The sequence below is a fragment of the Hemiscyllium ocellatum genome, chromosome 5 (assembly GCF_020745735.1).
Source record: "Hemiscyllium ocellatum isolate sHemOce1 chromosome 5, sHemOce1.pat.X.cur, whole genome shotgun sequence".
NCBI classification, from domain to species: Eukaryota; Metazoa; Chordata; class Chondrichthyes; order Orectolobiformes; family Hemiscylliidae; genus Hemiscyllium; species Hemiscyllium ocellatum.
The window spans coordinates 103,031,114-103,057,844 of NC_083405.1; the positions used below are offsets into that span (position 1 = coordinate 103,031,114).

Sequence of the window (26,731 nt, forward strand, 5' to 3'; positions counted from 1 at the left end):
AGGTATTTTTCTAAATTAATTTTTTTTTAAATTACTGTGAAAGCCAATTTACTCTGCAAATTTCTATGAAACTTTGAGCAGATTTGGGGCTGAAAATGTCAGGTTTGACCAGTTCATCTCAACTCTGAAAGTTAACTAAAATGATTCATAAATTTGTATAAAAGCATAAAATGCTGGGAAGATTAAGCAGATCAGGCACTTACTGTGCAGAGAAACAATTAATGTTTTGGGTGGTTGACCTTTCATCAGATTTTACATAAAACATTTTGTAAGATATAAAATACAGGTATAAAGCACATATGATAAATGGTTAATGATTTTATTCCTTCAACGTAGGCATTCTCACACTCGACCAAGTTATTACAAGCTCAAAAGGCACACTGCAGTGTTGCTTGGGAACTTGATGTCACATTGAAAAGAAAACCAAATAGCACTAAGAACCTTTATGACTTGCTCAATTATTTTAACTTTAGTTTTTATTCCATAATTGCCGATCCACATTTAAACTGTAAATTGTTCATCCTCGTGCTTTCATTTTTATATTGATGTTTCATAGTATTTATAATCCAGCAGTAAAAGCTTCAAATGAATTCATCAGGACAGCACAATTCACTACAGAACAGCACACACATTTTATTTTCAGTCCCTTCAGTCACTGCTGTCCTTGTTAAGTGGTTTATTATCAGGAGAGTTAATTAGTTCACGCTTGAAGGTACCAATGTCCACTGAACTAAGTAAAACGTGGTGCGGACCATGTACAATTCAAGTGAGATGCATTCGGTTGACTATTCAAACAGCAATACTGCTGTCCTCCTACACACAGGAAGCTTATTGTGCAGACTTCTGCAAACCGCCTCCAAACACCTGTGCTTTGGCAAAGGTAACATTAAGCTTGTTTTTTTAACATAAAAAAAAGGCTAGCAGACAATTGACCGTTAAACATCAACTCTCCCATCTCAATTTTCAGTGCTGTCATTCTGTTTTGAGTTTGTAAAATTACATTACAATGTTAAGATATCTGATGTGGATCTTTCTGGATTGTGACTTCTGGTGGAGAAAGTCTTGCCAGTTTGTCTTTTGCAGCCTTTATACCTCATGATGTATTCATTGTTCAAGTAGAACTGGATAGTGAATGCTAGTTTTCATTCCCTTTCTTATTCTGCTAGCTTATGTCTCATATCTTGCATCGCATTTCCTTTGCATTAGTCATAAAGTCAACTTTCCCAAATTCCCATTGGAATGCTAGAAAATATACAGTTTGAGACTGCTGGAAGAATAAATCTTCTCATCACTCACAATAGGTTCACAATGTTTTAAAACAAAACTTTATCAAATTAGTTTATTGAGTCACGTTGCATCACCCATATTGCAGTTTCAAATGATTCCTGGAACAAACGAGCCAGCTTTTTCCAGATTCCATCTACAGTATGTGGGTGGATGAAAGTAGATGAAATCTGGGCAATGTGAACACATGGAAGCCATTTTCTTTTATATAAAAAAAAATCCACTCTTTCAAAATATTCAATATAGTGGACTTACTCCAGGGTAGATGAATGGGAATATTTACGTTATATTTGCATATATACTTGTGTTGGAGGGGAAATGCTGACACAGACTGGTTAATCCAAATAGCCTGTTTCCGCAAATTGTACGTAATCACATTTTAACGCGCAGTTTTTTAAAAATCATTTGGACTGCTAATAGTCAACAGATTTAAAGTTTTTTTTACTCTTCAAATAACAACTTGCTTTGGAACAAGGATTACAATCTTCGTCAATGGTGTGATATTTTATGATTTGCTGTTAACTATAAAAGCTATAGGAAATCAGAAATATCACAATAATTCTCTCAGATGTCTGGTGATCATCTGTGCAAATGACTGTTATTCCATTGAAAGAGAAGTTAAAAGGTAATTCAGTGTGGAGAACTCCAAGGTTTCAGTATTTGCCTGTCACCAACATTCTAACCACCTACATCAGGCATGAAAGGTTGCCTAATATTGTTACAAACTCATTGACTGTGTTTTCAAACAAAAAACTCGTTGACTGTTGCCAGGTAGTAGGATAGCAGCACTTCCGAAGCTTGTTTTTACTGTCTAATTAGATCAGATGATAAAGTGAATCATGTAGAGCACAAGCCACCTGCACAAGAAAGTCATGTAATGTGGAGAAAAGGCACCTGTTACACTGGTAGTGGCTTCCACCCACCACCTTGTTCCACTTCCAGTCAGGTGTAAAGCTTGCCGGATAGTTATAATTTCCACTTCACTATATAACCTTCAACAACTTATGAATCATTCAACTTTTTTTTTTAGAATCAACACAATTTGACAGTTGGCATATTGGGACAGATTTTTCTATTGTGCAATTGAGTTTTAAGTATACCAAGTAATCCTGATTTGTAGTTTCATCAGATTGACACCACATTATCAGTATCTATTATGGTGCTCCAAGCATGCCCTCCTGCACTCTGCGTTGAACTGGCAATTGATCTCCCGCCTAGGTGGTAGAGCGGGTGCTATGATAGGTTACAGATTGTGGCTGTGTACACTTCTGCTGTTGCTGATTGCCCACACAGCCTCAAAGATGTCAAGATTTGAATTGCAACATAAATTATGTTCAAAGTCTATCCAGTTAGCATGATGGTTGGTCTCAAACACAAAAATCAAGGCTGACACTCCAGGGCAATATGAAGGGAGTGATGCAATGTCAGAAGTGCTATCTCACAGATAAGATGTTAAATTAAGGCTCCATTCCCATGTTTAGATGCCCCAGATAAAGGTCCCATTATACTATTCAAAAGATTAGCAAAAGCTATCCTCTGACTGTTGCTCAATATTTGTCCCTCAATAAGTACACGTTGCTGTTTGTCCAAATTTGCTACAACAAATCAGCTGTTGCGTCTCCTACATTACAAAAGTGACTACACTTCGAAAATAGTTGGGTGGAAAATGCTGTTGAGATAGTTGGAGGTTCTGAAAAATAACCATGCGTTAATTTTTCTTTCTTCCACTACACTAAACTTACTGCAATTATTTCCAATGCAAACTTTAAGGGACTGAAAAGAGAAAATAAGACAATCCCACATCAAGTTCAATGAAAAAAAGGTATGACAAGAAACGACGTAATTTATTCCTGCTACCCAGTGCTTATACATCTCAGTTTCTCATACACTATAACTTTCCACCAATGTAACGGATAAGATTCACTTTGCTTAATGAATGGATTGATTACATTATTCAGTTTCATGAGTGTCATGTTGGTACTTAAGAGTTAATTTGTAACAGTAACCCATTTAGTAATGACAGGTTTAGGTCCTTCAAGTTCCACAGATCAGACAAAGTGCAATTTCAGCAATGTAAAAAGGGAACAAAACCAAAACCTATTTTCCTTGTCCTGTTCCAACTTGTGTCAAGACTCTTCAAGATCACAAGATCATGCATCCAAGTAAAAATTCCAATATATCCTCCCATTTAGAAAAGGGAGAAAAATCATTGTGTAAACACAGTGGTCATCCCAGTGAAAAGAATTTTGGTAAATTAGTTAAGCATTAGTCCAGAAACATTAATGTGTTTCAAGCTGAAGTTATAAGTTTAGTTAAATTACTTTGGCAGCTACAATTGTCTATAAATTTTACCTCAGTGACTGATCATAAATCAACTTGCATATTCATAAAAATCAGTTATATTTTAGGTGTTGGAGGTGATTTCTTCAAATTCCAGGAGCAACAATTACTTTTTTTACATGCTGTGGCATTGTTTTGGAACTTTGGAGGAAAAAAGTCAAAACAATGGCACTTTTAAAAAGGAGAAGGACAGACAAAAGTAGTACGTAGTCAGTGCAAGAAAGAGAGAGAGAGAGAGAGAGAGACAGAAAGACCCACACTGCTAACTGACAGCAGTGAACCTGCACAGTTACTGCCTTTGCTGTTTGAATTCATGCATTGCTAGACATCTGAGTGCATTTAGGAAAACTTAAACAGCGAAATTCACAACTGATCTTGGAGGAACCTGTTTGGGTAGGTCACAGCACAGAAACAGAAAAGTGAATAGTTTGACCCTTGCTTTACATTTACAATAGTGAATAGATTGGGTTCTTATTGATTATCTGTTTTATTGAAATATGTCTCTTAAGTCATAAGCATCAAGTTAGCCTGAAGCAGTGTTTTGCACAAGAATTTTGCACAGTGCTATTTTCGGGGTCTGTCGATTGGAAGAAGCAAAAATGGCCTTCAGTAGAGTGATATGCTCTTCTTGTCAGATGTGGGAGTTTAGGGAGAGTTCACAGGTTACTGAGCATTATATTTACAATAAATGCTGTTGGTTGCAAATCCTATCAGATCGAATGAATTGGTTGGAGAAACAGTTAGAGGCAATGAGGAATTTACAAAAATAAGGCAGTGCGATGGATGGCAGTTATAGGAAGGGAGAAAAGCTGCAGATGCAGTCATACAGATAGGTTAACTACAGGAAAGGTAACAAAGGTAAGCAGGTAGTGCACAAGTCTTCAGTGGTTCAGTGGCTATCCCCATTTCAAACAAGTATGCTGTTTGCCATTTCAAACAAGTATGCTGTTTTGGAAAACATAGTGGTGGTGGTGGTGGGGGGAAGGGGGGGGTGGAGAGGTGATGGATTCTCAGGGGGAATGTAGCACTAACAGTCAACTTTCTGGTATCAAGACAGACTCTCGTATAATAAGGGGTACGTGAGTTCCAAGCGATTGACTGTGTTAGGGGACTCCCTAGTCAGAGGCAGAGACAGACATTTCTGTGGACAGCAGCGAAAAATCAGAATGGTGTGTTGCCTCCCTGGTGCCAGAATAAAGGATGTATCAGAGAGGGTGCAGCATATTCTCAAACGGGAGAGGGACCAGTAGGAGGTCATTGTACACATTGGAACCAACGACATAGGTTGGAAAAAGGATGAGATTCTGAAGGGAGAATAGAGAGAGTTAGGCGGTCCTCGAGGGCAGCAATATCTGGATTACTCTACGAGCTAGGGAGGGTAGGAATAGGATGATAAAGCAGATCAATGTGTGGCTGAGGACCTGGTGTATGGGAGAAGGATTCACATTTTTGGATCATTGGAATCTCTTCTGGGATAGAAGTGACCTGTACAAGAGGAGGGATTGCACCTGATGGGAGGGGACTAATATACTGGCAGGGAGATTTGAGGGCGCTGCTCGGGAGAATTTAAACTAGTAAGGTGTGTTGGGGGGGTGGTACCCAGGGAGATAGTGAGGAAAGAGATCAATCTGAGACTGGTACAGTTGAGAAAAGAAGTGAGTCAAGGTGGAAGGAGAAAGGCTATTTTTGATGGTATTAGTTAAGAACTTTCAAAAGCTGATTGGGGCAGATGTTTGCAGGTAAAGGGATGGCTGGAAAAGGGGAAGCCTTCAGAAATGAGATAACAAGAGTCCCAAGACAGTATATTCCTGTTAGGTGGAAAGGAAAGGCTGGTAGGTGTAGGGAATGCCGGATGACTGAAGAAATTGAGGTTTTGGTGAAAAAAAAGGAAGCATATGTCAGGTATAGACAGAATAGATTGAGTGAATCCTTAGAACAGTATAAAGGTAGTACGAGTATACTCAAGAAGGAAATCAAGAGGGCCAAAAGGGGGCCACACTCTCGACTCTGACCTCCAGCATCTGCAGGCGTCATTTCCTTGTAGTGGATTTTACAGATACACCAAGAACAAAAGGGTAACCAGAGAGAGAATAGGGCCCCTCAAAGATCAGCAAGACGGCCTTTGTGTGGAACCCTAGGAGATGGGGGAGATATTAAACAAGTATTTTGCATCAGTGTTTACTGTGGAGAAGGACATGGAAGATATAGATGGTGACATATTGAAACATGAGGTAAAAACAATGACTGCAGATGCTAGAAAACAGATTCTGGATTAGTGGTGCTGGAAGAGCCCAGCAGTTCAGGCAGCGTCCAAGGAGCAGCGAAATCGACGTTTCAGGCAAAAGCCCTTTATCAGGAATAAAGTAAGGTTTTTGCCCGAAACCTCGATTTCGCTGCTCCTTGGATGCTGCCTGAACTGCTGTGCTCTTCCAGCACCACTAATCCAGAACATAATGAAAAATGTCCATATTACAGAGATGGTGATGCTGGATTTCTTGAAACGCATGAAGGATTAATCCCCAGGACCTGATCAGGTGTACCCTTGAACTCTGTGAGAAGCAAGTGAAGTGATTGCTGGGCCCCTTGCTGAGATAGTTATATCATCGATAGTCACAAGTGAGGTGCCGCAAGACTAATAGTAGTATTTAAAAAAGGTTCTAGTTCTGCGCACCTTCCCGCTCCCCACCTCCCCCACAACCGAGGGAAACAACCTTGACTATTTACCTGAACTTCCATGATTTTATAAAGGGCCAATGGGCTGAGAAGTGGCAGATGGAGTTTAATTCAGATAAATGCGAGGTGCTGCATTTTGGGAAAGCAAATCTTAGCAGGACTTATACACCTAATGGTAAGGTCCTGGGGAGCGTTGCTGAACAAAGAGACCTTGGAGTGCAGGTTCATAGCTCCTTGAATGTGGTGTCGCAGGTAGATAGGATAGTGAAGAAGGCATTTGGTTTGCTTTCCTTTATTGGTCAGAGTATTGAGTACAGGAGTTGAGAGGTCATGTTGCGGCTGTACAGTACATTGGTTAGGCCACTGTTGGAATACTGCATGCAATTCTGGTCTCCTTCCTAATAGAAAGATGTTGTGAAACTTGAAAGGGTTCAGAAAAGATTTACAAGGGTTGCCAGGGTTGGAGAATTTGAGCTATGGGGAGAGGCTGAACAGGCTGGGGCTGTTTTCCCTGGAGCATCGGTGGCTGAGGGGTGACCTTTTAAGAGGTTTACAAAATCATGAGGGGCAAACTTAGGATAAATAAACAAAATCTTTTCCCTAGAGTGGGGGAGTCCAAAACTAGAGGGCACAGGTTTAGGGTGAGAGGAAAGATATAAAAGAGGCCTAAAGAGCAACTTTTCCACACAGAGGGTGGTGCGTATATGCCAGAGGAAGTGGTGGAGGCTGGTACAATTGCAACATTTAAAAGGCATCTGGATGGGTTTATGAATAAGAAGAGTTTACAGGGATATGGGCCAAGTGCTGGCAAACGGGACTAGATTAATTTAGGATATCTGGTCAGCATTGATGAGTTAGACCGAAAGGTCTGTTTCCATGCTGTACATCTCTATGGCTGTATAACTGTGAAACACATGATATAAAGAGAAACTGAAGATACCCACAAACAGATGATATCAGGACATGATTTTAAAATAATAACACTGGATCGTCAAAGTACAAATCATATTGCAATTTTCTGTTCCCAACACTTGTGCAAAGACAAACAATCAGCATTTCTATTAAATATCACCTTATTTTAGAATGAATTTTACCAGGTCTAAGATGAGAGAATGAGAGCCCAGAGAGGTCAAGAGTATTAACATCCTGAACGTGAAAATCTGTAGTAAATTTGATGTGCTTCAACAAAAATCTGATGGTTGTACTGTTTAACTAGGAAGTATTTACTTTTACGATTAGCAGGTGTATTCATAAACAGCTGAATCTGATCTGGTACTGCAAAACAAGACATGATTTAAGATGCAAAGTGCAAATTTAGACAGATGTTCGCAAGATGGAACATAATTTACCAAGTCAACTACTGACATTCATAGGATGTAAAGGGATTTGATAGCACAGTTAAACATTTCAAATGTTTCAACAGACACAAGCCCTTAAAATCTGGTCTTGCCTTTGTGGAAGAAAAATACCTGGATAGAATTGAGCACCGAAAGGGTGTGAGAGAGCGCCAAATATTCCTGTGAAGCTCGTCCCTATGATAATTCAGTTGATAGAAACATAAGTTGACTTTGCACCAATTTGACCAGCATCAAATGAGGGTCCAGTCTCCAACAGTGCTTTTTTTTGTTTTAGCAACAGTATAGGCAATTTCCAAGTGACGAGCTGACTTCTTTAAATATCAGGCGTGATTCACACAAATGCTTATTTTGTAAAAAAATTATTTCAAGGGATATGGACAGTGCTAGCTGGCCAGCATTTACTGCACATCCTTAGTTACCCATGAGAAGTTGGTGGTGAGTTGCCCCCTTGAACTGCTGCATTTAAATGCTGTAAGTTGACCCACAATGCCCTTAGGGAGGGAATCCAAGATTTTGACCCAGCGACACTGAAGGAACAGCGATATACTTCCAAGTCAGGATGGTCAGTGGCTTGGAGGGGAATTTGCAGGTGATGGTGTTCCCATATATCTGCTGACATTGTCCTTCTAGATTTATGTGGTTGTGGATTTGGAAGTTGTCTGAGAAAGCTTTGGTGAACTTCTGCAGTGCATCTGTACGTAGTACATACTGCTACTACTGAGTATTAGTGGTGGAGGGAGTAGATGATTGTGAATGTGGTACCAATCAAACAGGCAGTTTAGTTGTGAATGGTATCAAGCTTCTTGAGTGTTGTTGGAGCTGCAGCCATCTAGGCAAATGGGAAATATTCCAGCACACTCCTGACTTGTGCCTTGCAGATGGTGGACAGGGTTTTCAAAATCAGGAAATGAGTTACTCACCACAGTATTCTCAGTCTCTGATCTGCTCTTGTAACCTACGTATTTGTGGCAAGACTCGTTAAGTTTATCGTCAATGGTAACTTCAAGGATGTTGATAGTGGGGATTCAGTAACATGGAGGATTTTGGGAAAGAATTCCAGAGAATTAGGCTGAAATCCAAGAATGGTAGAGCAAAGGCGAATTAAAAAGATGAGTTAGTTAACTGATGCAAATATAAGAGGGAAATTAGCAACTCAGGGAATCTGCATGGAAAAGAGAGGATAAGTGGAATATTGTGTAAGATACGATCGGTAACAGTGCTGAGTAACATGAGCTGGGGCAGGGTTGGAGGCCCAACAGGCTGGAAATGGGAGGTCTTTGTCATGTCTGTATGTCCATAGAACAAGGAACTTAAATTCAGCTCAATTTCAAGGTTGATAAGGATGCAGGATCCCAAAAGTCATGTTTAAATTAACAGAAGAGCCAGGATAGAAATCTTTGACAGAAGTTAAGCAACATAGGAACAGGAGTAGACCTTCCAGTTCCCTGAGCTCTTTGTTACCTTTCAATGAGATCAGAGCTGTTCATAACCTTAACACCATCCACCTGACTTGGCTCCATATCCTTTTACATCCTGAGTGAGCAAAAATATGTCAATCTCAGATTTAAAACTACCGGGCTCTCATCCCTTAGTATTTATGGAAGTGTTCCAATTATAGGCCAGTGAGTCTCACATCAGTGCTAAGGAACTTATTGGAAAAATTCTGAAGGACAAAATTAATCACCACTTAGAGACCAGGTTTGATCAGAGATCGTCAGCATAGTTTTGTCAGAGGAAGATCATGCTTAGCAAATTGGATTGATTTAATTTTTGATGCAGCGTCCAGGTGCATAGGAGGGCAGTGTTGTTGATGTAGTTTATGGATTTCAGCAAAGATCCCAAATTGGAGATTGATAAAAGATGTTAAAAGCACAAGGGACCCAGGGTAACTTGGCACTTAGGATCCACAACAAGCTTGGTGGCAGGGAACAGAGGACAGTGGTAGGAGCCTGTTTACATATCTGGATGCCAAATAATTTTGCAGTGACACAAAAATTGGCTGACTGGTTGACAATGAGGAAGAAGGTCTTAGGAAGAAGGTTGTAAGAGGAAATACAGAGTTTGTCAGATAGGCAGATGGAAGTTAATCCTGTTCGGTGAAAGGTGATGTACTTGGGAAGAAGTAATAAGACAAGCAAGTATGAAATAAAAAGCGGGACACTAGGAAACTCAATGGAACATTGCAATTTTGGGGTGTTTGTCTATACATCCTTGAAGGTGGCAGAACAGGTTGGGTAGTTAAGATAGTATATGGGACGCTTGCCTTTATAAGTTGCAGCTGCAAATGTGTTGCTGGTCAAAGCACAGCAGGCCAGGCAGCATCTCAGGAATAGAGAATTCGACGTTTCGAGCATAAGCCCTTCATCAGGAATAAGAGAGAGAGAGAGCCAAGCAGGCTAAGATATAGGGTAGGGAGGAGGGACTAGGGGGAGGGGCGATGGAGGTGGGATAGGTGGAAGGAGGTCAAGGTGAGGGTGATAGGCCGGAGTGGGGTGGGGGGCGGAGAGGTCAGGAAGAAGATTGCAGGTTAGGAGGGCGGTGCTGAGTTGAGGGAACCGACTGAGACAAGGTGGGGGGAGGGGAAATGAGGAAACTGGAGAAATCTGAATTCATACCTTGTGGTTGGAGGGTTCCCAGGCGGAAGATGAGGCGCTCCTCCTCCAGCCGTCGTGTTGTTGTGTTCTGCCGGTGGAGGAGTCCAAGGACCTGCATGTCCTCGGTGGAGTGGGAGGGAGAGTTAAAGTGTTGAGCCACGGGGTGATTGGGTTGGTTGGTTCGGGCGGCCTGGAGGTGTTCTCTGAAGCGTTCCGCAAGTAAGCGGCCTGTCTCCCCAATATAGAGGAGGCCACATCGGGTGCAGCGGATGCAATAGATGATGTGTGTGGAGGTACAGGTGAACTTGTGGCGGATATGGAAGGATCCCTTGGGGCCTTGGAGGGAAGTGAGTGTGGAGGTATGGGCGCAAGTCTTACATTTCCTGCGGTTGCAGGGGAAGGTGCCGGGGGTGGAGGTTGAGCGTGTGGAGGTGTGGGCGCAAGTCTTACATTTCCTGCGGTTGCAGGGGAAGGTGCCAGGGGTGGAGGTTGGGAGTGTGGAGGTGTGGGCGCAAGTCTTACATTTCCTGCGGTTGCAGGGGAAGGAGTGTGGAGGTGTGGGCGCAAGTCTTACATTAGTGTGGATTACCTCCTGCCCAAAATCCACAAACCTGCCTGCCCCGGCCGACCCATTGTCTCAGCCTGCTCCTGCCCCACCGAACTCATCTCCCAATACCTCGACACGGTCCTGTCCCCTTTAGTCCAAGAACTCCCCACCTACGTTCGGGACACCACCCACGCCCTCCACCTCCTCCAGGATTTTCGCTTCCCTGGTCCCCAACGCCTTATTTTCACTATGGACATCCAGTCCCTGTACACCTCCATCCCCCATCACGAAGGACTCAAAGCCCTCCGCTTCTTCCTTTCCCGCCGCACCAACCAGTACCCTTCCACTGACACCCTCCTTCGACTGACTGAACTGGTCCTCACCCTGAATAATTTTTTATGAATTGAATTCAAACTCCACAAGTTACCATGGTGGGATTTGAACCCAGATGCCCAGATTATTAGCCTGAAGTCTCTAGATTACAGGCTAGTGACATTACCCATTATACCACCATCTCCACACAATGATTGTAGATCTGCTGAAATTCTCCAGCAACTTGTTTTTATTTCAGATTTCAGCATCCACAGTATTTTGCTTTATTTTCCTCTGATTACTAGACCAGCTTTATCCACTAACGACTCCCTACTCAGACTGTAAACCAAAACAAAGGAAATTTGTCTCTTAAAAAAAATCTTTCTTAAAAAAGACTGCAACCTAGAATTCCATTCACATGAAAATCAAACATACTGTTTGATCTAGCAAGCTGGAGAAACCGACTATCAAAACCTAACTTCTTGGAACAATCATATTCAATGCAAACTCTGGCTTTGGTGCAACACCTCAGGCATCAAAAAGAATTCATAAAGTCACATGGAAATATCAAATAGGAGCAGGCTTAGGCCATTCAGTACATTGAACCTGTTCGGCCATTCAACATAATAATTTGGTCTGACCCTCTATCTGAACACCTTATTCACATGCTCTCTCCATATCCCTTTGATACCTATAGTCTCCAGAAGTCTATATGTCTCTTCATACAACAAACCTGCCATCCCAGGAATCAGACTGATCAACATTTGATGTACTCCCTCTTTGAAAAGTAGCTCTTCGCTTAGAGCAGAAACATTTGTCACGAGAAGCAACTCAATTGATAAATGTAACCATTACTGGTGAGCAGTGTTCCCTTTTTTTTGCATAGGTTCTTACCTTTGGACATCAGAAATGTCTAATTACAAATAAAATTGCAGATCAAAAATTTTCAAAAAGCATTTTTAACAATTTGTGACAATTACATGCCATCTGGTGACCAGGCTGAAGTACAGGGTGACAACTTTATGTAAACAATAGTATTGACAGTGAATTCATTGACACAACTGTTTTACCATTGACATATTGATGATTTACTCAAATGTAAATCATCTTGTTTTACATGTAAATCCTTCTTGTTTTCATCTCTCTATGGTTATGTTTCTCTTCACCTGCAATATGATACCCTGACCAATGCTATCACCACAGCACCGACCGTCATTGCCAAGCATCTGAACGAGATACTTCAGACAGTGTTACACCCCATGTAGTACAGTACTTTGCAACTGCAGTCTTTTATCTTGCAAGTCAATGACGGCAAGGAAGCATCAATTGTTGGCTAGATAAAAAAAATTATCTCAAGTTCCATTTAATGCTACTTCCATTTGCCTTCGTCTATTTACAGCAATAAGTAATCCCTACAGGACTAACCACGTTATCTTCACGTGATAGCAATTTTAAGAACAAATTCCACAAATAAAAAGAAGGAGAATATTCAGATTTGAGAGGATTCTATCAGATTAGGAGAACCTACAGCATAAAATGGAAAGTCCTCCTGTGTTTGCATTTCTTGGGGGAAAAAAAACAATCAGTTGCATAACCTAATTGTTCACACTAATCTGGTGTGTTAAAAGCTCATATTTCAACTACATATACACAAATGTAATGTTGCTGTTTGTTGACTTAAGTTGATTCCCTAATCTTTCAATTTGAGAACTAAATAATTTCTCCTGAATGTAAATATCCACCACTCAAAATAGAGTCCAACATCAATATATAGATTAGTTAAATAAAAACAGCAAGAAAGAAATAGAATTAAGGATTTGAGTGAAAGATGAATCTTCGACAAACTTCAGTTCAGAAAATGTGTTTCACAGGAGTTGATTCTCTATTTCAGACTGCAAGCTTCTCATATTATTAAAATATGCACTAAATACAAAGAATGTTGCACAGTAGAAAAACATTCTGTTAAAAACAAGAACACAGGTATTTAAATCAGTGATCCACTGCTATGTTCAATAAAAATCTAACATATGTTGAAATGTATATTGGACCAATTCAATTAGTGACTCTTCTTGCCATAGATGATGACACATTTAACTCTGGTTCAAGTTTCAGCCCAATCACTGGGTTCTAATCTCATTGGCACCCAAAGTATTTGAGGTACCATGCTCTGACGTGGCTCCCAGTGGAAGTTAACTGTTATGACACAGGGTAAACTCTCCTGCTTACTGTAAACCAGCAACACAGAAAAGATTTATCCCATGCAGTAATCTATGAAAATTCCAGAGGCCAAGAACTAAAGTAAAAATTAACAACTTTATTTCTTCAAGTATAACAGAGAATAATTAACAACCATTTACAACTCCTCTCTAACCTATCTTTTACCTTCCCTTCTATAATACCAGTCTGATAAAAGCCCCGATTAAGATTTGCAATCCAAAACTATTTCTCTCAAAACCAGGCAGCTTTCAGTTTTCTCTGTAGTCCTGTCTTCTTTTCTTCTTCTTGGGGATTTCTGCTTCACACATTACTGATCGAAAAAAGTACCTTTTAAGAGAGCAATTTTTCAGCCAGTCTTTACATGCTGGTAGCTTGGCAGTTCTCCTCTAAGCTGGTCACTTTTCCCTGGTCTTATACCCTCAAAGCATCAGATTGCGTCATTGGCTAAGATTGTCAATACTGAAAATGTGTTGCTGGAAAAGCTGAGCAGGTCAGGCAGCATCCAAGGAACAGGAGATTCGACGTTTCAGGAATCAAGATTGTCAATATACTAAATTCAAATAGGATTGCAGTTTGGTTTTTTTTTCGGGGTATAATTTAAACTGATTGGCCTAATTCGAATCTGTTCTGTGAATTCCAGGCAACCAGCTACCCTAGCCATCCCAGTAGCTGGAGTACATGTTACACTATCTTTTTACAGAACACTTGGTGCTGTCGGGTAGTTTTTGCTAGCTTTTAACTATCTTAAAAAGATGCAGTACACCCTCATCTTCATTACATCACCATCACATTGCTCCATTTAAAGAGCACTGAATCTCCAGCCAACACCTTCCCCAAATCCATCTCACCAAATTCACTTGAACTTGCAAGTAATGGCGAAATATGCATATGCTGGAAATCTAAGTCTATAAGATAATAAGAAACACGAACAGGGGAAGACCATTTGGTGCCTCAAGTCTGCAACACCATCCAATAGGATCATGGCTGATGTGACATTCCTCATATGCACTTTCCTGCTCCTTCCCTATAACCCTCTATTTCCCGACTGAACAATAATCTATCTCAACCTTCAAAACACACAAGGACTCTGCCGTCATAGCATTTTGTGGAATGGAGTTCCAAAGACTCATTCATCATAGAAATTTCTCCTCATCTCTGTCTAAAATGGCACCCCTTTGTTCTGAGCCTATGTTCTCTAGTCCTAGACACTCCCATGACGAGAAACATCTAAGCACTTCTTCGATCAAACCCCTTAAGAATTATATATGTTTCAATGAGATAACCTCTCATTCTTCTCATTCCAGTGAGTAGAGTCCCAACCTGTTCATCATTTGCTTCTCAGACAATGTCTTCACACAAATCCTCTCCCAAGCATCCTCATGACCTTCTCTGAACTGCTTCCAATGAAATAGTATATTTGCTTAAATAAGAGACCCAAACTACTCCAAACAAAGAAGAGAGATGACTTGATAGAGGTGTACAAGGTAATGAGAGGCATTGAACAAGTAGATAGCCAGCGACTTTTTCCCAGGTCAGAAATGGCTGTCACGAGGGACCATAATTTTGAAGTCATTGGAGGAAGGTATAGGGGAGATGTCAGAGGTAGGTTCTTTATACAGAGTGCGGTGGTTGCGTGGAATGCACTGCCAGCGGTGTCGTAGAGTCAGAGACATTATGGTAATTTAAGCAACTGCTGGACAACCACATGGGTGGCAGTAAATTGAGGGGTGTGTAGGTTAGGTTGATCTTAGATTAAGATCAATGCTCAGCACAACATTGTGGGCTGAAGGGCCTGTACTGTGCTATACTGTTTTATATTCTATGTGGTCTCATCAGCATCTTATACAGTTGCAGCAAGATCTTCCTCCCATTGACAAGACAGGTCATACACTCCATCTGTCTTCATGTATCCCCACTTCACCACCCTGCCTCCGCCAACCCCACACACACACCCCCAGTCCTGGAGAAAGGTTACACCTGAAACTTCCACTTCTCCACCTCCTGATGCTGCCTGGCTTGCTGTGTTCATCCAGCCTCCTGCCTGTCTGCTTGCTTACTGTCTATTCTGCTAATCCTAGTCTGAAAATTAATTTTCCTTTCCCAAGGTATTATGTTACGTTTTTAAATTTAAAACCCTCCAAGAACATGCAGGTGCTTCTCAGAGAAAAAAAGGCAACTTAAGTTTAAAATCAAAATAACAATAATATTCTATATATAGAATAAAAACAGTTAATTCAGGAAATATTCAGCAAGATATTCCAGGTTGATTACCTTCCAACAGAACTCAGAGATATTCCACATAATCTCTTCTGTTGCAGTCAACATGAATGCAAATTTTACTGATTGAAATAATGTTTTCTACAATTGCGGTTTCATATTAAATTCACTTTCGAGAAAAGTTTCACTAAATGCGTTGTGGCATTTACCTTTACCGGATTGTTTTCTTGCTATGAAAGACATGAATTTCAGAAGTTTCAAAACAACTATCTTCTCAGATGGGAAATTGGAACGAACAACATCTACAACAATTCTAATTTCAAAATGATATAATTCAGTAGGACTGAATTTGCTCTTGTAAAGAGCTTTCCAAAGCATGGAACAGACTGCAAGTCAGCTGAAAGTTTGGGATCGAGAGTTCCAAGAGGGAGCTTCTTCTGCTATTTTTTGACATGTCCACCCCATTCCAACACTAGCACTTCCACATCATCTCTTCAACAGATAGGCCATTCCTTTCACCTCTACAGATCTCCTCTCACCATCTACTACAACCACCATTGCAAGAGTTTACATAGTGTGTGAATCGCTTAAAACCTTACCTAGATTCTTATAGTAATAAGGGCAAAAACCAATGGCTGGATTTCAAACCAATGGCTGCAGAGTATTAGCCTGGTATTCTGGATTACTAAAATTTCTGGAATACAAAAAGTGTTTTGTACATTATCCTATACTTTTGATGACATGGAAACTAGATTTACTCAATCTACAATAAAGAGAAACCATAAGCACAGCTAAAAACTTCAATTACATAATTAATCATTTACAACTAATTTTGCCTGATTGAATTAAGTAGTTCTGGCTGTTTGTCCAATTTCAGGGAAAGTGGTGGCACAGTGTTAACATCACTGGGCTAGTAATCCAGAATACCAGCTCACAAAGATAAGCTGCAGAGCTGGGCTGAAAGGTGGCAAATGGAGTTTAATGCGGACAAGTGTGGGGTGATTCACTTTGGTCAGAGTAACCGGATTGCAAAGTACTGGGCTAATGGTAAGATTCTTGGTAGTGTAGATGAGCAGAGAGATCTCGGTGTCCATATACACAGATCCTTGAAAGTTGCCACCCAGGTTGACAGGGTTGTTAAGAATAGAGTGTTTTAGCTTTTATTAATAGAGGGATCGAGTTCTGGAACCCTGATGTTATGCTGTAGCCGTACAAAACTCAGGTGCAGCCGCACTTGGAGTACTGTGTACAGTTCTGGTCACCGCATTACAAGGAGGATGTGGAAGTTTTGGAAAGGGTGCAGAGGAGATTTACTAGGATATTGCCTGATATGGAGGGAAGGTCTTACGAGGAAAGGCTGAGGGACTTGAGGCTGTTTTCATTGGAGAGAAGAAGTTTGAGAGGTGAGTTATTAGAGACATATAAGATAATCAGAGGGTTACATAGGGTGGACAGGGAGAGCCTTTTTCCAAGTATGGTGACAGTGAGCACGAGGGGGCATAGCTTTAAATTGAGGGGTGATAGATATAGGACAGATGTCAGAGGTAGCTTCTTTACTCAGAGGGTAGTAAGGATATGGAATGCTTTATCTGCAACAGTAGTAGATTCGCCAAGTTTATGTGCATTTAAGTTGTCATTGGACAAACATATGGACGTACATGGAATAGTGTAGGTGGGATGGGCTTCAGACTGGTATGACAGGTCGGTGCAACATCAAGGGCCGAAGGGCCTGTACTGCGCTGTAATGCTTTATATTCTATGTTAATATTCTGCAGCCATTGGTTTGAATTCCAATAAAACTGATGATGAAAGTTTAACTCAATAAAAAGTATAAAATTAAAAGCTAGCCAACAATCACCCACAGTTGATTCTTCGGAGGGTCAGTGTGGAATTGTTGGGCCGAAGGGTCTGTTTCCACACTGAAGGGAATCTAGTCTAGTCTAATGTAATCATGTAGACATTCACTTGTGTTGTGTTGTCACAGCCTCTGGTACTGTAAGTCAAGAAGTGGAAAATGAGTGCAAAGTTGCCTCTTTCAACAGGCAAGTTAGTGGCATAGGTAGGGCAGTGGAGAAGCAGTTGGCACCAGCTAAATTCCTAATGAACAATGGGGCGGGGGGGGTTTGTCAGTGATGAATTTACAGTATGCAACTATGGATAATGTGGTAATGAATTCTGCAGCACGAAAACTCTTTAATAATGGATTGTTTGAAAGAATTCACACAATAATAAATGACATGCTTCACAAACACAGACCAACACAGTTCCAAAACTACATCTGCATTGGCATGGGAAGTCTGTGCAAAGAAATCACTAAAAATGCTTGTGGTTTCTAAAGTAAATCAACTGCATTTTAGGAGAAATTCAAAATTTCCTTCATCATGATCATCCTTGACTTGGGAATATCAACAATTAGCTTCACTTTTTCTGAGCATCTGAATGCCTTGCATAGTGGGAAGGGTTTAGTATCATCTAAGGCCAATCAAAATGAATTCTTATCTGAAGGACATGGTACCTGGTAATATAGACATGTAGCAAGAACAGAAAGATCTGGGTAAGGTAGTATGATTTTACAGCGCGCCAACAAACTGTTAGAGTGCATTCCCAGAGATTAACTAGCACTGATTACAGACCTACAAAATCTCCAGGAGTTACAAAAAGTGATGAAGCATAATACACTTCATGTACACATATATCTTGACAATTATAAAGGGCCATGTTTTGGCCAAAGGGGTGAGTAAACAAGGACAAAATGATACACAGCTAGGACAAGGCTATTTTCCCAGAGAACAAGAGCAAATTGACACGATGGTGAAAGAAGAGTGTGTGAATGGGCAATGCCACTATTATATGGAGGCAGGGAAAGCCAGCAAATACAAACGTCACCTCAGTGATAGGAGGTAAGATCAATAAATGGGGAAAAACTAGATCGAACAGAGGACAGAAAACACACAAGTTCTGGAACTGGAAGTGATTATGGCCCAAGGAAAAAAATAACAAACTTACAAAGGATTCATCAGATGGAGAAATTGTGTTGATATTTGTAGAATAAGGCGGGGCCAACAAGTAGAGGTTGTAGTTTGACAAATAAAAGAACGATGATTAGAGTGGGAACACCATAACACACATGGGCCCAAATGATTGAGTTATTTTGACGGCTACTAATGAATAGAAGTTTTATTTGACTGTGTAAAAGCCAGTGATATAGAAGGGAAAATACAGAAATTAAACAAGCAAGGCGATGAATTGGATGATGTAGTGACGGTATAGTATTTCAGTTCTACAAAAGTAGGTTGTGTTCAACTTAAAGCAGATGTAACAATGCTCGATAAGTATCACAGAGGTAAATTGGCAGATAGCTTGACAACACACATTGGTAATTTCCTTTGGGATGGGGTCCTCGGAATTAGAGTGATGGATCAATGATAAAATAAAAAGGGAATTTAAGGTTGAAAATCAGATTTTGAAGGCCATTAAGTACATAGGATTATGCAAAAAGCAGAATATGTCAGGAGTAACTTTAGATCAACAGTCTCACTTGGAACTTGTTAACTGCATCCAGATAAATTGGACTCATCAGAAAAACGATTTTGCATCCAGGGAAGGCACAGACCAGTTAAGAGATCTGACTGCACAGTTAAACTGATTATACAGTCAAACAAGACTCCATGTCAATTATAATATTTGAAACAGAGTACTATGAAGCAACTATTGATGAAGACTCGAGTGCAAATAATACATTCAAGAAATTAAGTTCAGAAAAACGCAAGCTTGGATTTCTAGGATTGCCTGACCCAGAAGAAATGAATCGAGTCTTTTAAACAAAGTTACACGTGCCAACCTTTCAGTTTGTTCTTCAGGCCCAGCAAAGGTTATCATATTCTTATTGGATAAGAACAAGAACTGTTGTCCATTAGCCTGGAAAGTCATGAGAAAATTGAAATGGTAATTCAGTATCTAAGCTGCTGAAACACTGGCATGGTGGAAGCCAGAGGTCCAGGGGTCTATTCATCCAATATTCGAAATGAAACGATTTAAAAAGGGACAATCGGAGAAAATTCTGCTCACATGTTATGTGAAAACTGTCCACTTTGGGACAATATACATTTCACCAACAACATCACTGAGGAAAGGTTGAAGATTGCCTTTGTACAAGTAATTTCAAATGTTAGAAAGAAAAGATTCCCAAAATGAACTGGACTGATGCAAGTCATATGTTGACATACTGTTACACAATAAAAAGCTACTTGCTCCAACAAATTATCCGAGATCTCAAAGACAGACCCCGATGCTGTGAGGAATGATTAAAATAAAAAGAAAAAAAGTCAGTGTATGTTTGGGTCACTTTCTGATTAAATTTTTTTTTGTTCAAAGGAAGATAAAGCTGGAGGCTGTGGATGGGGATCCCCTTCCTGGACCTCTCCATCTCCAGCAATCGACATGGACGCCCAACAACTCCCACAGGTACTGAGACTACACCTCCGCCAACTCTACATCCTGTAAAAATGCCATCCCCTTTCCCAATTCCTCCACCTCCGCCACATCTGTTTCCAGTATGAGCAATTCCACCTTAGAGAAACCCAGATGACCTATTCCATCTAAGATCACAATTTCTCTTCTCAGGTAATCAATGATGCCCTCCAACGCATCTCCTCGACTTCCCGCACCTCCACTCTTGAACGCCACTACCCCCAACACAAGTACAGGAACCACCTCCCTCCACCCCAGTCCTCACCTTCCACCCCACCAACCTCCTTACACATTACATCGTCCTCCGCGACTTCCACCATCTACAAACTGAACACAGATGTATTTCCCGCCCAAACCGTACCAGCATTCCAGAGACCATTCTCTCCATGACTGTCTCAACATTTCCATGCCCTCCACCAGCCCACACCCTACTCCTAGCACTTTCCCATACCACCACAGCAAGTGAAAACACGCACCTGCACCTCCCCCCTCACTGCCATCAAAGGTCCCAAAGGAGCCTTCCATATCAGACAGAAATTTACCTGTAACTCCACCAATATTATCTACTGTATCCATTGCACCCTGATGCTCTACCTCGGGGAAAAAGGATGCCTACTCGCAGATCATTTCAGAGAACATCTCTGGGAAATCCGCACCAACCAACCCCACCACTCCATGGCTGAACATTCAACTCTCATCCGACCCCACCGAGGACGCGCAGGTCCTGGGCCTCCTCCATCACCAAATCCTTACCATCCGACACCTGGAAGAAAAACGCCTCATATTCTGCCTTGGGACCTTGCAATCACACAGGATCAACGTGGATTTCAACAGCTTCCTCATTTCCCCTCCCCCCTACATTATCCCAGTCCCAAGCCTCCAACTCGGCACCATCCTCCTGACCTGTCCATCACCTTTCCCATCTATCTGCTCCACCTTCCCTCTCTGACCTATAACCTTCTCCCCCATCTTCATCTATCTATCGCATTCTCAGCTACCCTCCACCACCCCAATTCAACCCCCTCCCATTTATCTCCCAGCAGCCCTCGGCCCACAAGCCTCATTCCTGATGGCTGAAATGTTAATTCTCCTGGTCCTTGGATGCAGCCTGACCTGCCCAGCTTTTCCAGCACCACACACTCAACTCTCTCCAGCATCTGCAGTCCTCACTTTTTCTTAGAATAATGGTTGAAATACAAACTCCCAAATAGGGAACTATGACCTTGAACTCACTTCATAACATCCCATTTGCATGGTTCTGATGAAAAGTCACTTGACCCAAAAAGTGAATTCTGTTGTCTCTGTAGATGCTACCGGGCCAACTGACTTACATTAGCACTTTCTGTTTTGTTTCACATCACAGTGCCTTTTACACTTCACATATCTATTCAAACTCAGAAACATATCATGCAGTCAAACATCATTTTATTGCAGATGGAAAATCACACAAATAAGTTTTCTCACACCCCCTCTCCCCACATGAAAATGTTCATAATGTCTGAACTGGGGCTCTACAAACTCTTGGAAAAGCCAGGTACTTTCCCACCTCTATCGTGACTTTATTGCCAGCTCTGTTCTTTCTGCATGGAGTTTGTACATACCGTGTTCTGGCCAATGGTGATAGTTTACTTAAAAACCAGGGCTGCAAAACCAACACATAAAAAGGAAAAGAAAAACAAGACCAGAGTTTAAACTAGTGTTAGGACCAGCAGGGAGTCTACATGACTCATCCTCAAAGAACTCATCACATTAATGGTCTCCAGGACCAGACCAGGTGGATGGAGAATTCAATATCAATGTGTATTTGGACAGTAGGTGTTGTTTAGAAAAGAAAAGTATGTCTAGATTTCAGATGAATGATCCCAAGGTTGTAAATTGCAACATAGCTTGATAAAACTTGATCAAGGACATGGATCAAAAACAGCAAATAGAACTGCACAGTTAAAGACAAACCTTGTTGTCATTATAGCGCTCTGTTCATAATAACAGCTGACAATATTAATACTATATTAGTTACACTTATATCAATGGTTTGCACAAAACCACCTGGAAATCTGTGGGAGTTGATCTTCATTTTATTTCTACTAAATGTATCAATAGAGTTTGGAAAAAAATGAAATTATACATAGACAAAATTATGAAAATAATTCCTGTTCTGTAGTTTAGTCATTTATCCACATTCAAAAAACAAAATTCCAATTAAACCATTGCATCTCTGGTTCTTAATTACTGCTTAAATCAAATATTGAATTCTTTTCAATTTCAGATTTTTTTTCATGATGCAGAACATTCCTCATTTGAAGGCATTAATAACATCTCAGGGTAACTAGCCCAGAAATTTTCCTTTCCTCCAGGGACATGTCTAGCCTCTACTCATCAATTGACTTCAATAACCTAGACATATTTAGGCATTTCCCTTGCGGCAAATGACTGCACAAACACACACATAATCACTCCACTTTTTTAAAAATTATCCTCAAGACGAGGGCATCACTCCCAAAGCAGATTCTATTCACTGGTACACGATTACATCCTGAGCCAGATATTAGATTTTCAGACTTAACTGAATTCCATTAGCACCGCATTCCAATATGTTCCTTCCTAGATTAGAACATAAATGAACCAGTATCTCAGTTTCAGTTTCAACATTATAACATTTAAAAGACTTCTGGATGTATATATGAATAGGAAGGTTTGAGGAATGTGGGCCGGGTGCTAACAGGTGAGACTAGACTGGGTTGGGATATCTGGTCGGCATGGACGAGTTATATATAATATATATTATGTATAAAAATAATTGCATTTAGTTTCAGGTATTTTTTGGAAAGGTTATTACCTAAAGAAAAAGTGAATACTGTGGAATTCAATTTTCAATCATTTCAAGCCACAAAATCAATTACAGGAGACTGGAAACACAGAAAAATGTACTCTACTCTGCACAATGCTGAGCCCAAAAGATCATTTCTACTGCACCAATGCTGTATTTCCCCACCCATTTTTTTGTTAAACACAAGCAATTTTAAATTAAATTGCTAATGTATGGCAATTGGCTGCAGCTTTGAGCAGCAAACCAACTCAACAGATCAAGGCAGCCCAAAATAACGTCATATTTGATCCTTCCAAAGAAATTTTCCATCTCAGTAGCCATAGTTAATACCCAACCCATTCCATTACCCAGACCCCATAATTAGAGTTTGAATGAAAAATACTTATTGCAGTGAATGAAAGCCAGTATATTTATGATTCTACATAATTCAGACATCTAAAATTAATGGGAGCACAAAAGGTGATAGAAAATAGAACATTACAGCGCAGTACAGAGCCTTCGGCCCTCGATGCTGCAAAGCAGATTGCAATGTATTCACTTAAGGTTTAAAACACTGAATAAATCCTCAAATTCCCTTGAAATTGTTTACATTAATGTTAAATTGTTTTAACCCACTTTTCCTGAGCTACATCACAATTGTAGCTGAACTATTCATGTACAAACGAAAGGTTGTTCTGCTATAATATGCGTTTTGTCAATGCAAATTGGCTGTAACACATGGATGAATGGGGGACACAGCTTCTGAAGCACAACTTAGAAAATATGTATCGGCTGTAACACAATTACATTGCCAACGTTGAGTGCTACTTTTATTGTGCAATTCTTATAAAGTACAGGTTTACACAAGAACTACTTGTAACTTCAAACACAATGCACAACAGCATTCAAGCTAAACTCTCCTTCGTGGACCCACTCAAGATATTTACGAACATATAAAGCAAATGGCAAACATTGCTCTGCCATTCAATAAAATCACAACTGATCTGTTTACAGATGAGTCCTAACAACCTTTGCTATCACAGACTAAGAATCTTTCTTTCAGACATAAGAAATAGGAAGAGGCGGCAGTTTGGTCTTTTGAGTCTGCTCCACCATTCTACAGGATCATGGCTGACCACACATTCCTTATATTCACTTTCCTGCCCTTTCCCCAAAACCCTTGATTCCCCAATCTATCTCAGTCTTAAATCCTGAAACTTCCTCCCCAACACCATTGAAAGTACCTACACCAAACAGACTGTAGTAAACTGAAGATGACAGTTCACCACCATATTTTCATGGGCAAAGATCGGTGATGAATGCCAGCCTGGCCAGTGAAGCCCAACTCCAAAGAATCAATACATTTCCACATCTACATTCAGGATACTTGCATCAAATCATCCCCCACCCTTCTAAAGTCCAGTGAAACACATCCAGTGCGTCCAAGCTATGCTCATAAGATAGTCCAAACATTTATTGTCCACAAACTGCTGCCAAAAGTATCCTCTCAAACAAGCTGAATTTGCACAATACATAAATCAGATATATTTAAGAAATGCAATTGTTTTAGCCTAGTATATCTGTAAATCAACAGCTAAAATAAACAAAAGAATTACTAGCAGATCAATAGAAAATAAGGACATTTTAGCGATGATCAACCTTATGAGTTTTCTCTAATGCATCACTCAGTAACCAACTGCTGTATGAACACACAAATTCAGGAAAAATATTATTTGTGAACTTAAATTACATCAATACCAGTGATAAAATTGATACTCAAATTCTATATTACCCAGAATGGTGATCAGAATCTATGAACATGAAAATGCCACCAAATTATCTATCCCAAAAATCAAAGTGCATACACAGGTGACAGATATGTTGTTGCTAAATTCCAATCTGTTCTTAATATTCCGAAATAATTTGCAATATATAGTTAGAAAATTAACATTGAGATAGATTACAAGTTTTCCAACACTGCTGTAATCCAGACTACAAGTTTTAGAACATCCTAACAAAGAATTAAATTATAAATAACTGATATAAGATGGTAGTTTATTTTTGAGATATTCACTTTTCATTGCTGGTAATAACACCCTCCACTTAAATAAAGTAATTCTAAATTCAGAAGGTGATTAAAAACGTGAGTATTATTTGGAAAGTTTTACGGTAGAGGCAAGCATGCTTAGAGTATTTTATATATTCAAAGGTGGCGAATCAATGTTGAAAACAATTTCAAATTCATCTTTATTTTGATGTGCTACATACATTAAGATTGCCCAACTTGAAAGAAGGGCCCAATACCTGGCAGATCTGCATTCATTTATCGCGGGGCATTAAAAATTCATCCATTCGAGTGACTCCCCGTTGTCATTTTGCCTACCCCATCGCTAATGTGTCAATGAATTTAAGCACAATAAGCCATTTATCTGTAATAAATGAGTTGTTGGCTCGGGGAGAGATAAGAACCCACACATCAGCTGCCTTCACAATGGAAAGGCTGTGTGTTGAGAGAGAAAAAAAACTGAGAGAAACCCTTTAGGAGACGAGACGCTGCAGAGCGGCTGCAGCTGCACGTCACACGCCCACGCTGGCCCGCAATGGAATAAAATGTTCGGGGTCGATGAGTGCTGTAAACTCCAGCTTCTCCCTCCTCTGAGGAAACACACAGGAGGAGCCGCTCCGCGGGTCTGACAGACAGAGGCAGCCCTGGGCCGGCCGGCCGCCCGCCCTAGGCCTTCCCTCCCAGTCCCGCGCCACAAGGCCCGCCTCACCGCGGCCACAACTGCCGGCCAAAGGCAGGAAAATGTCCTGTCTGGCAGCAGGCGAGCGCTCACCCCCACCTCCCTCCCCTCCCCTCCTTCTTATTTTGGTTCAACAGAAATCGAAAGGGAAGCTCGGTCTTCAAAGAGAGATCGATAGGCGACGCTACAAGAAGTGCAGGCAGGCCGAGCCGCTCGTTTCATTCCCGTTTTAATTTTCCCAAAACCGAAACCGCGTTCTCGGCTAGGTCACAGCGAACATATTTATTCTTTATATCTTTAATAAAAAACAAAGAGTTCCGGCTCGGGCAAACTTCAGGAAGGTTCGTACCTTCTCTCTGATGGGGATAGGAGTTAAAATGCAATCGGACTGACCGTGTTTTCTCCTCGGGTTCGCCTGTTTTCTGTGCTTGCACCTTGAGGCATCCGCCATGATCGGCTCTAGCTGGGCGCCGCCATCTTGTTTCACTCCGTCCATGAACTCCAATGGGAAAGGAGCGGGGCGGCCCCCCGGCCGGGCCTAGGCTGCAACCAGCAGCCTGCTCCTATTCACTGGGCAGCACACACTTGACTGCACTTTAGAGCAACAACCCACCAGCACGCTTATTCAACCAAAGCAAGCATATTACTTTTGATTAATGCGTTTTTAGATCTTCATGTGCTTCATTTCGGGGGGAAAATACAAGTGCTGGAAAAACTCAACGGATCTGTGCAGAGAGAGCAAAAGTCAAGTCCTGACGTTTACTTTTGCTCTCTCTGCACAGATGCTGCCAGACCTGGAGTTTCTCCAGCACTTGTTATTTATTTAATCGTAAACATCCACATATCCTTAAAAAGCTTTACTCAAAATCAAAACAAGCAATCAGAAATTGCTGGGAAAATCCCAGCAATTTACATTTTTTTTTAAAAAGCGCTGGAGAAACTCAGCAGTTCTGGCAGCATTTATAGAGAGAATAAGAGAGTTAACATTGAATCCAAAAGAATTGTTGACCTGGGGTTTTAAAACACTGTTTTTATTTCATATATGCTTTAGCTCACATGTTTAGTATACCATGAATTCCATACTGTTGTGAAGAACAAACACGGGACTGAAAACATAATTGCTTCCCCCCCGTACCTGTCCGGTTTCTCCAGCAATTTCTGTTGTTCTT

At 40.7% G+C, this 26,731-nt stretch overlaps 1 protein-coding gene across 3 annotated transcripts in view; it reads right to left on the reverse strand.

The window, feature by feature from the left end:
* znf438 (zinc finger protein 438) overlaps window positions 1-26,143 on the reverse strand; it is a 237,007-nt gene extending 210,864 nt beyond the window's left edge. The window contains exon 1 of one of the 3 annotated variants that reach the window (XM_060825596.1): window positions 25,956-26,143. In XM_060825596.1, coding sequence (XP_060681579.1) covers window positions 25,956-26,058 — 103 coding nt within the window. In that variant the 5' untranslated portion in view covers window positions 26,059-26,143. Of the gene's footprint in view, window positions 1-25,911 lie in introns of all 3 variants that reach the window. The other 2 variants (XM_060825598.1, XM_060825597.1) reach the window with 2 other exon arrangements.
* Window positions 26,144-26,731: the final 588 nt, after the last annotated feature.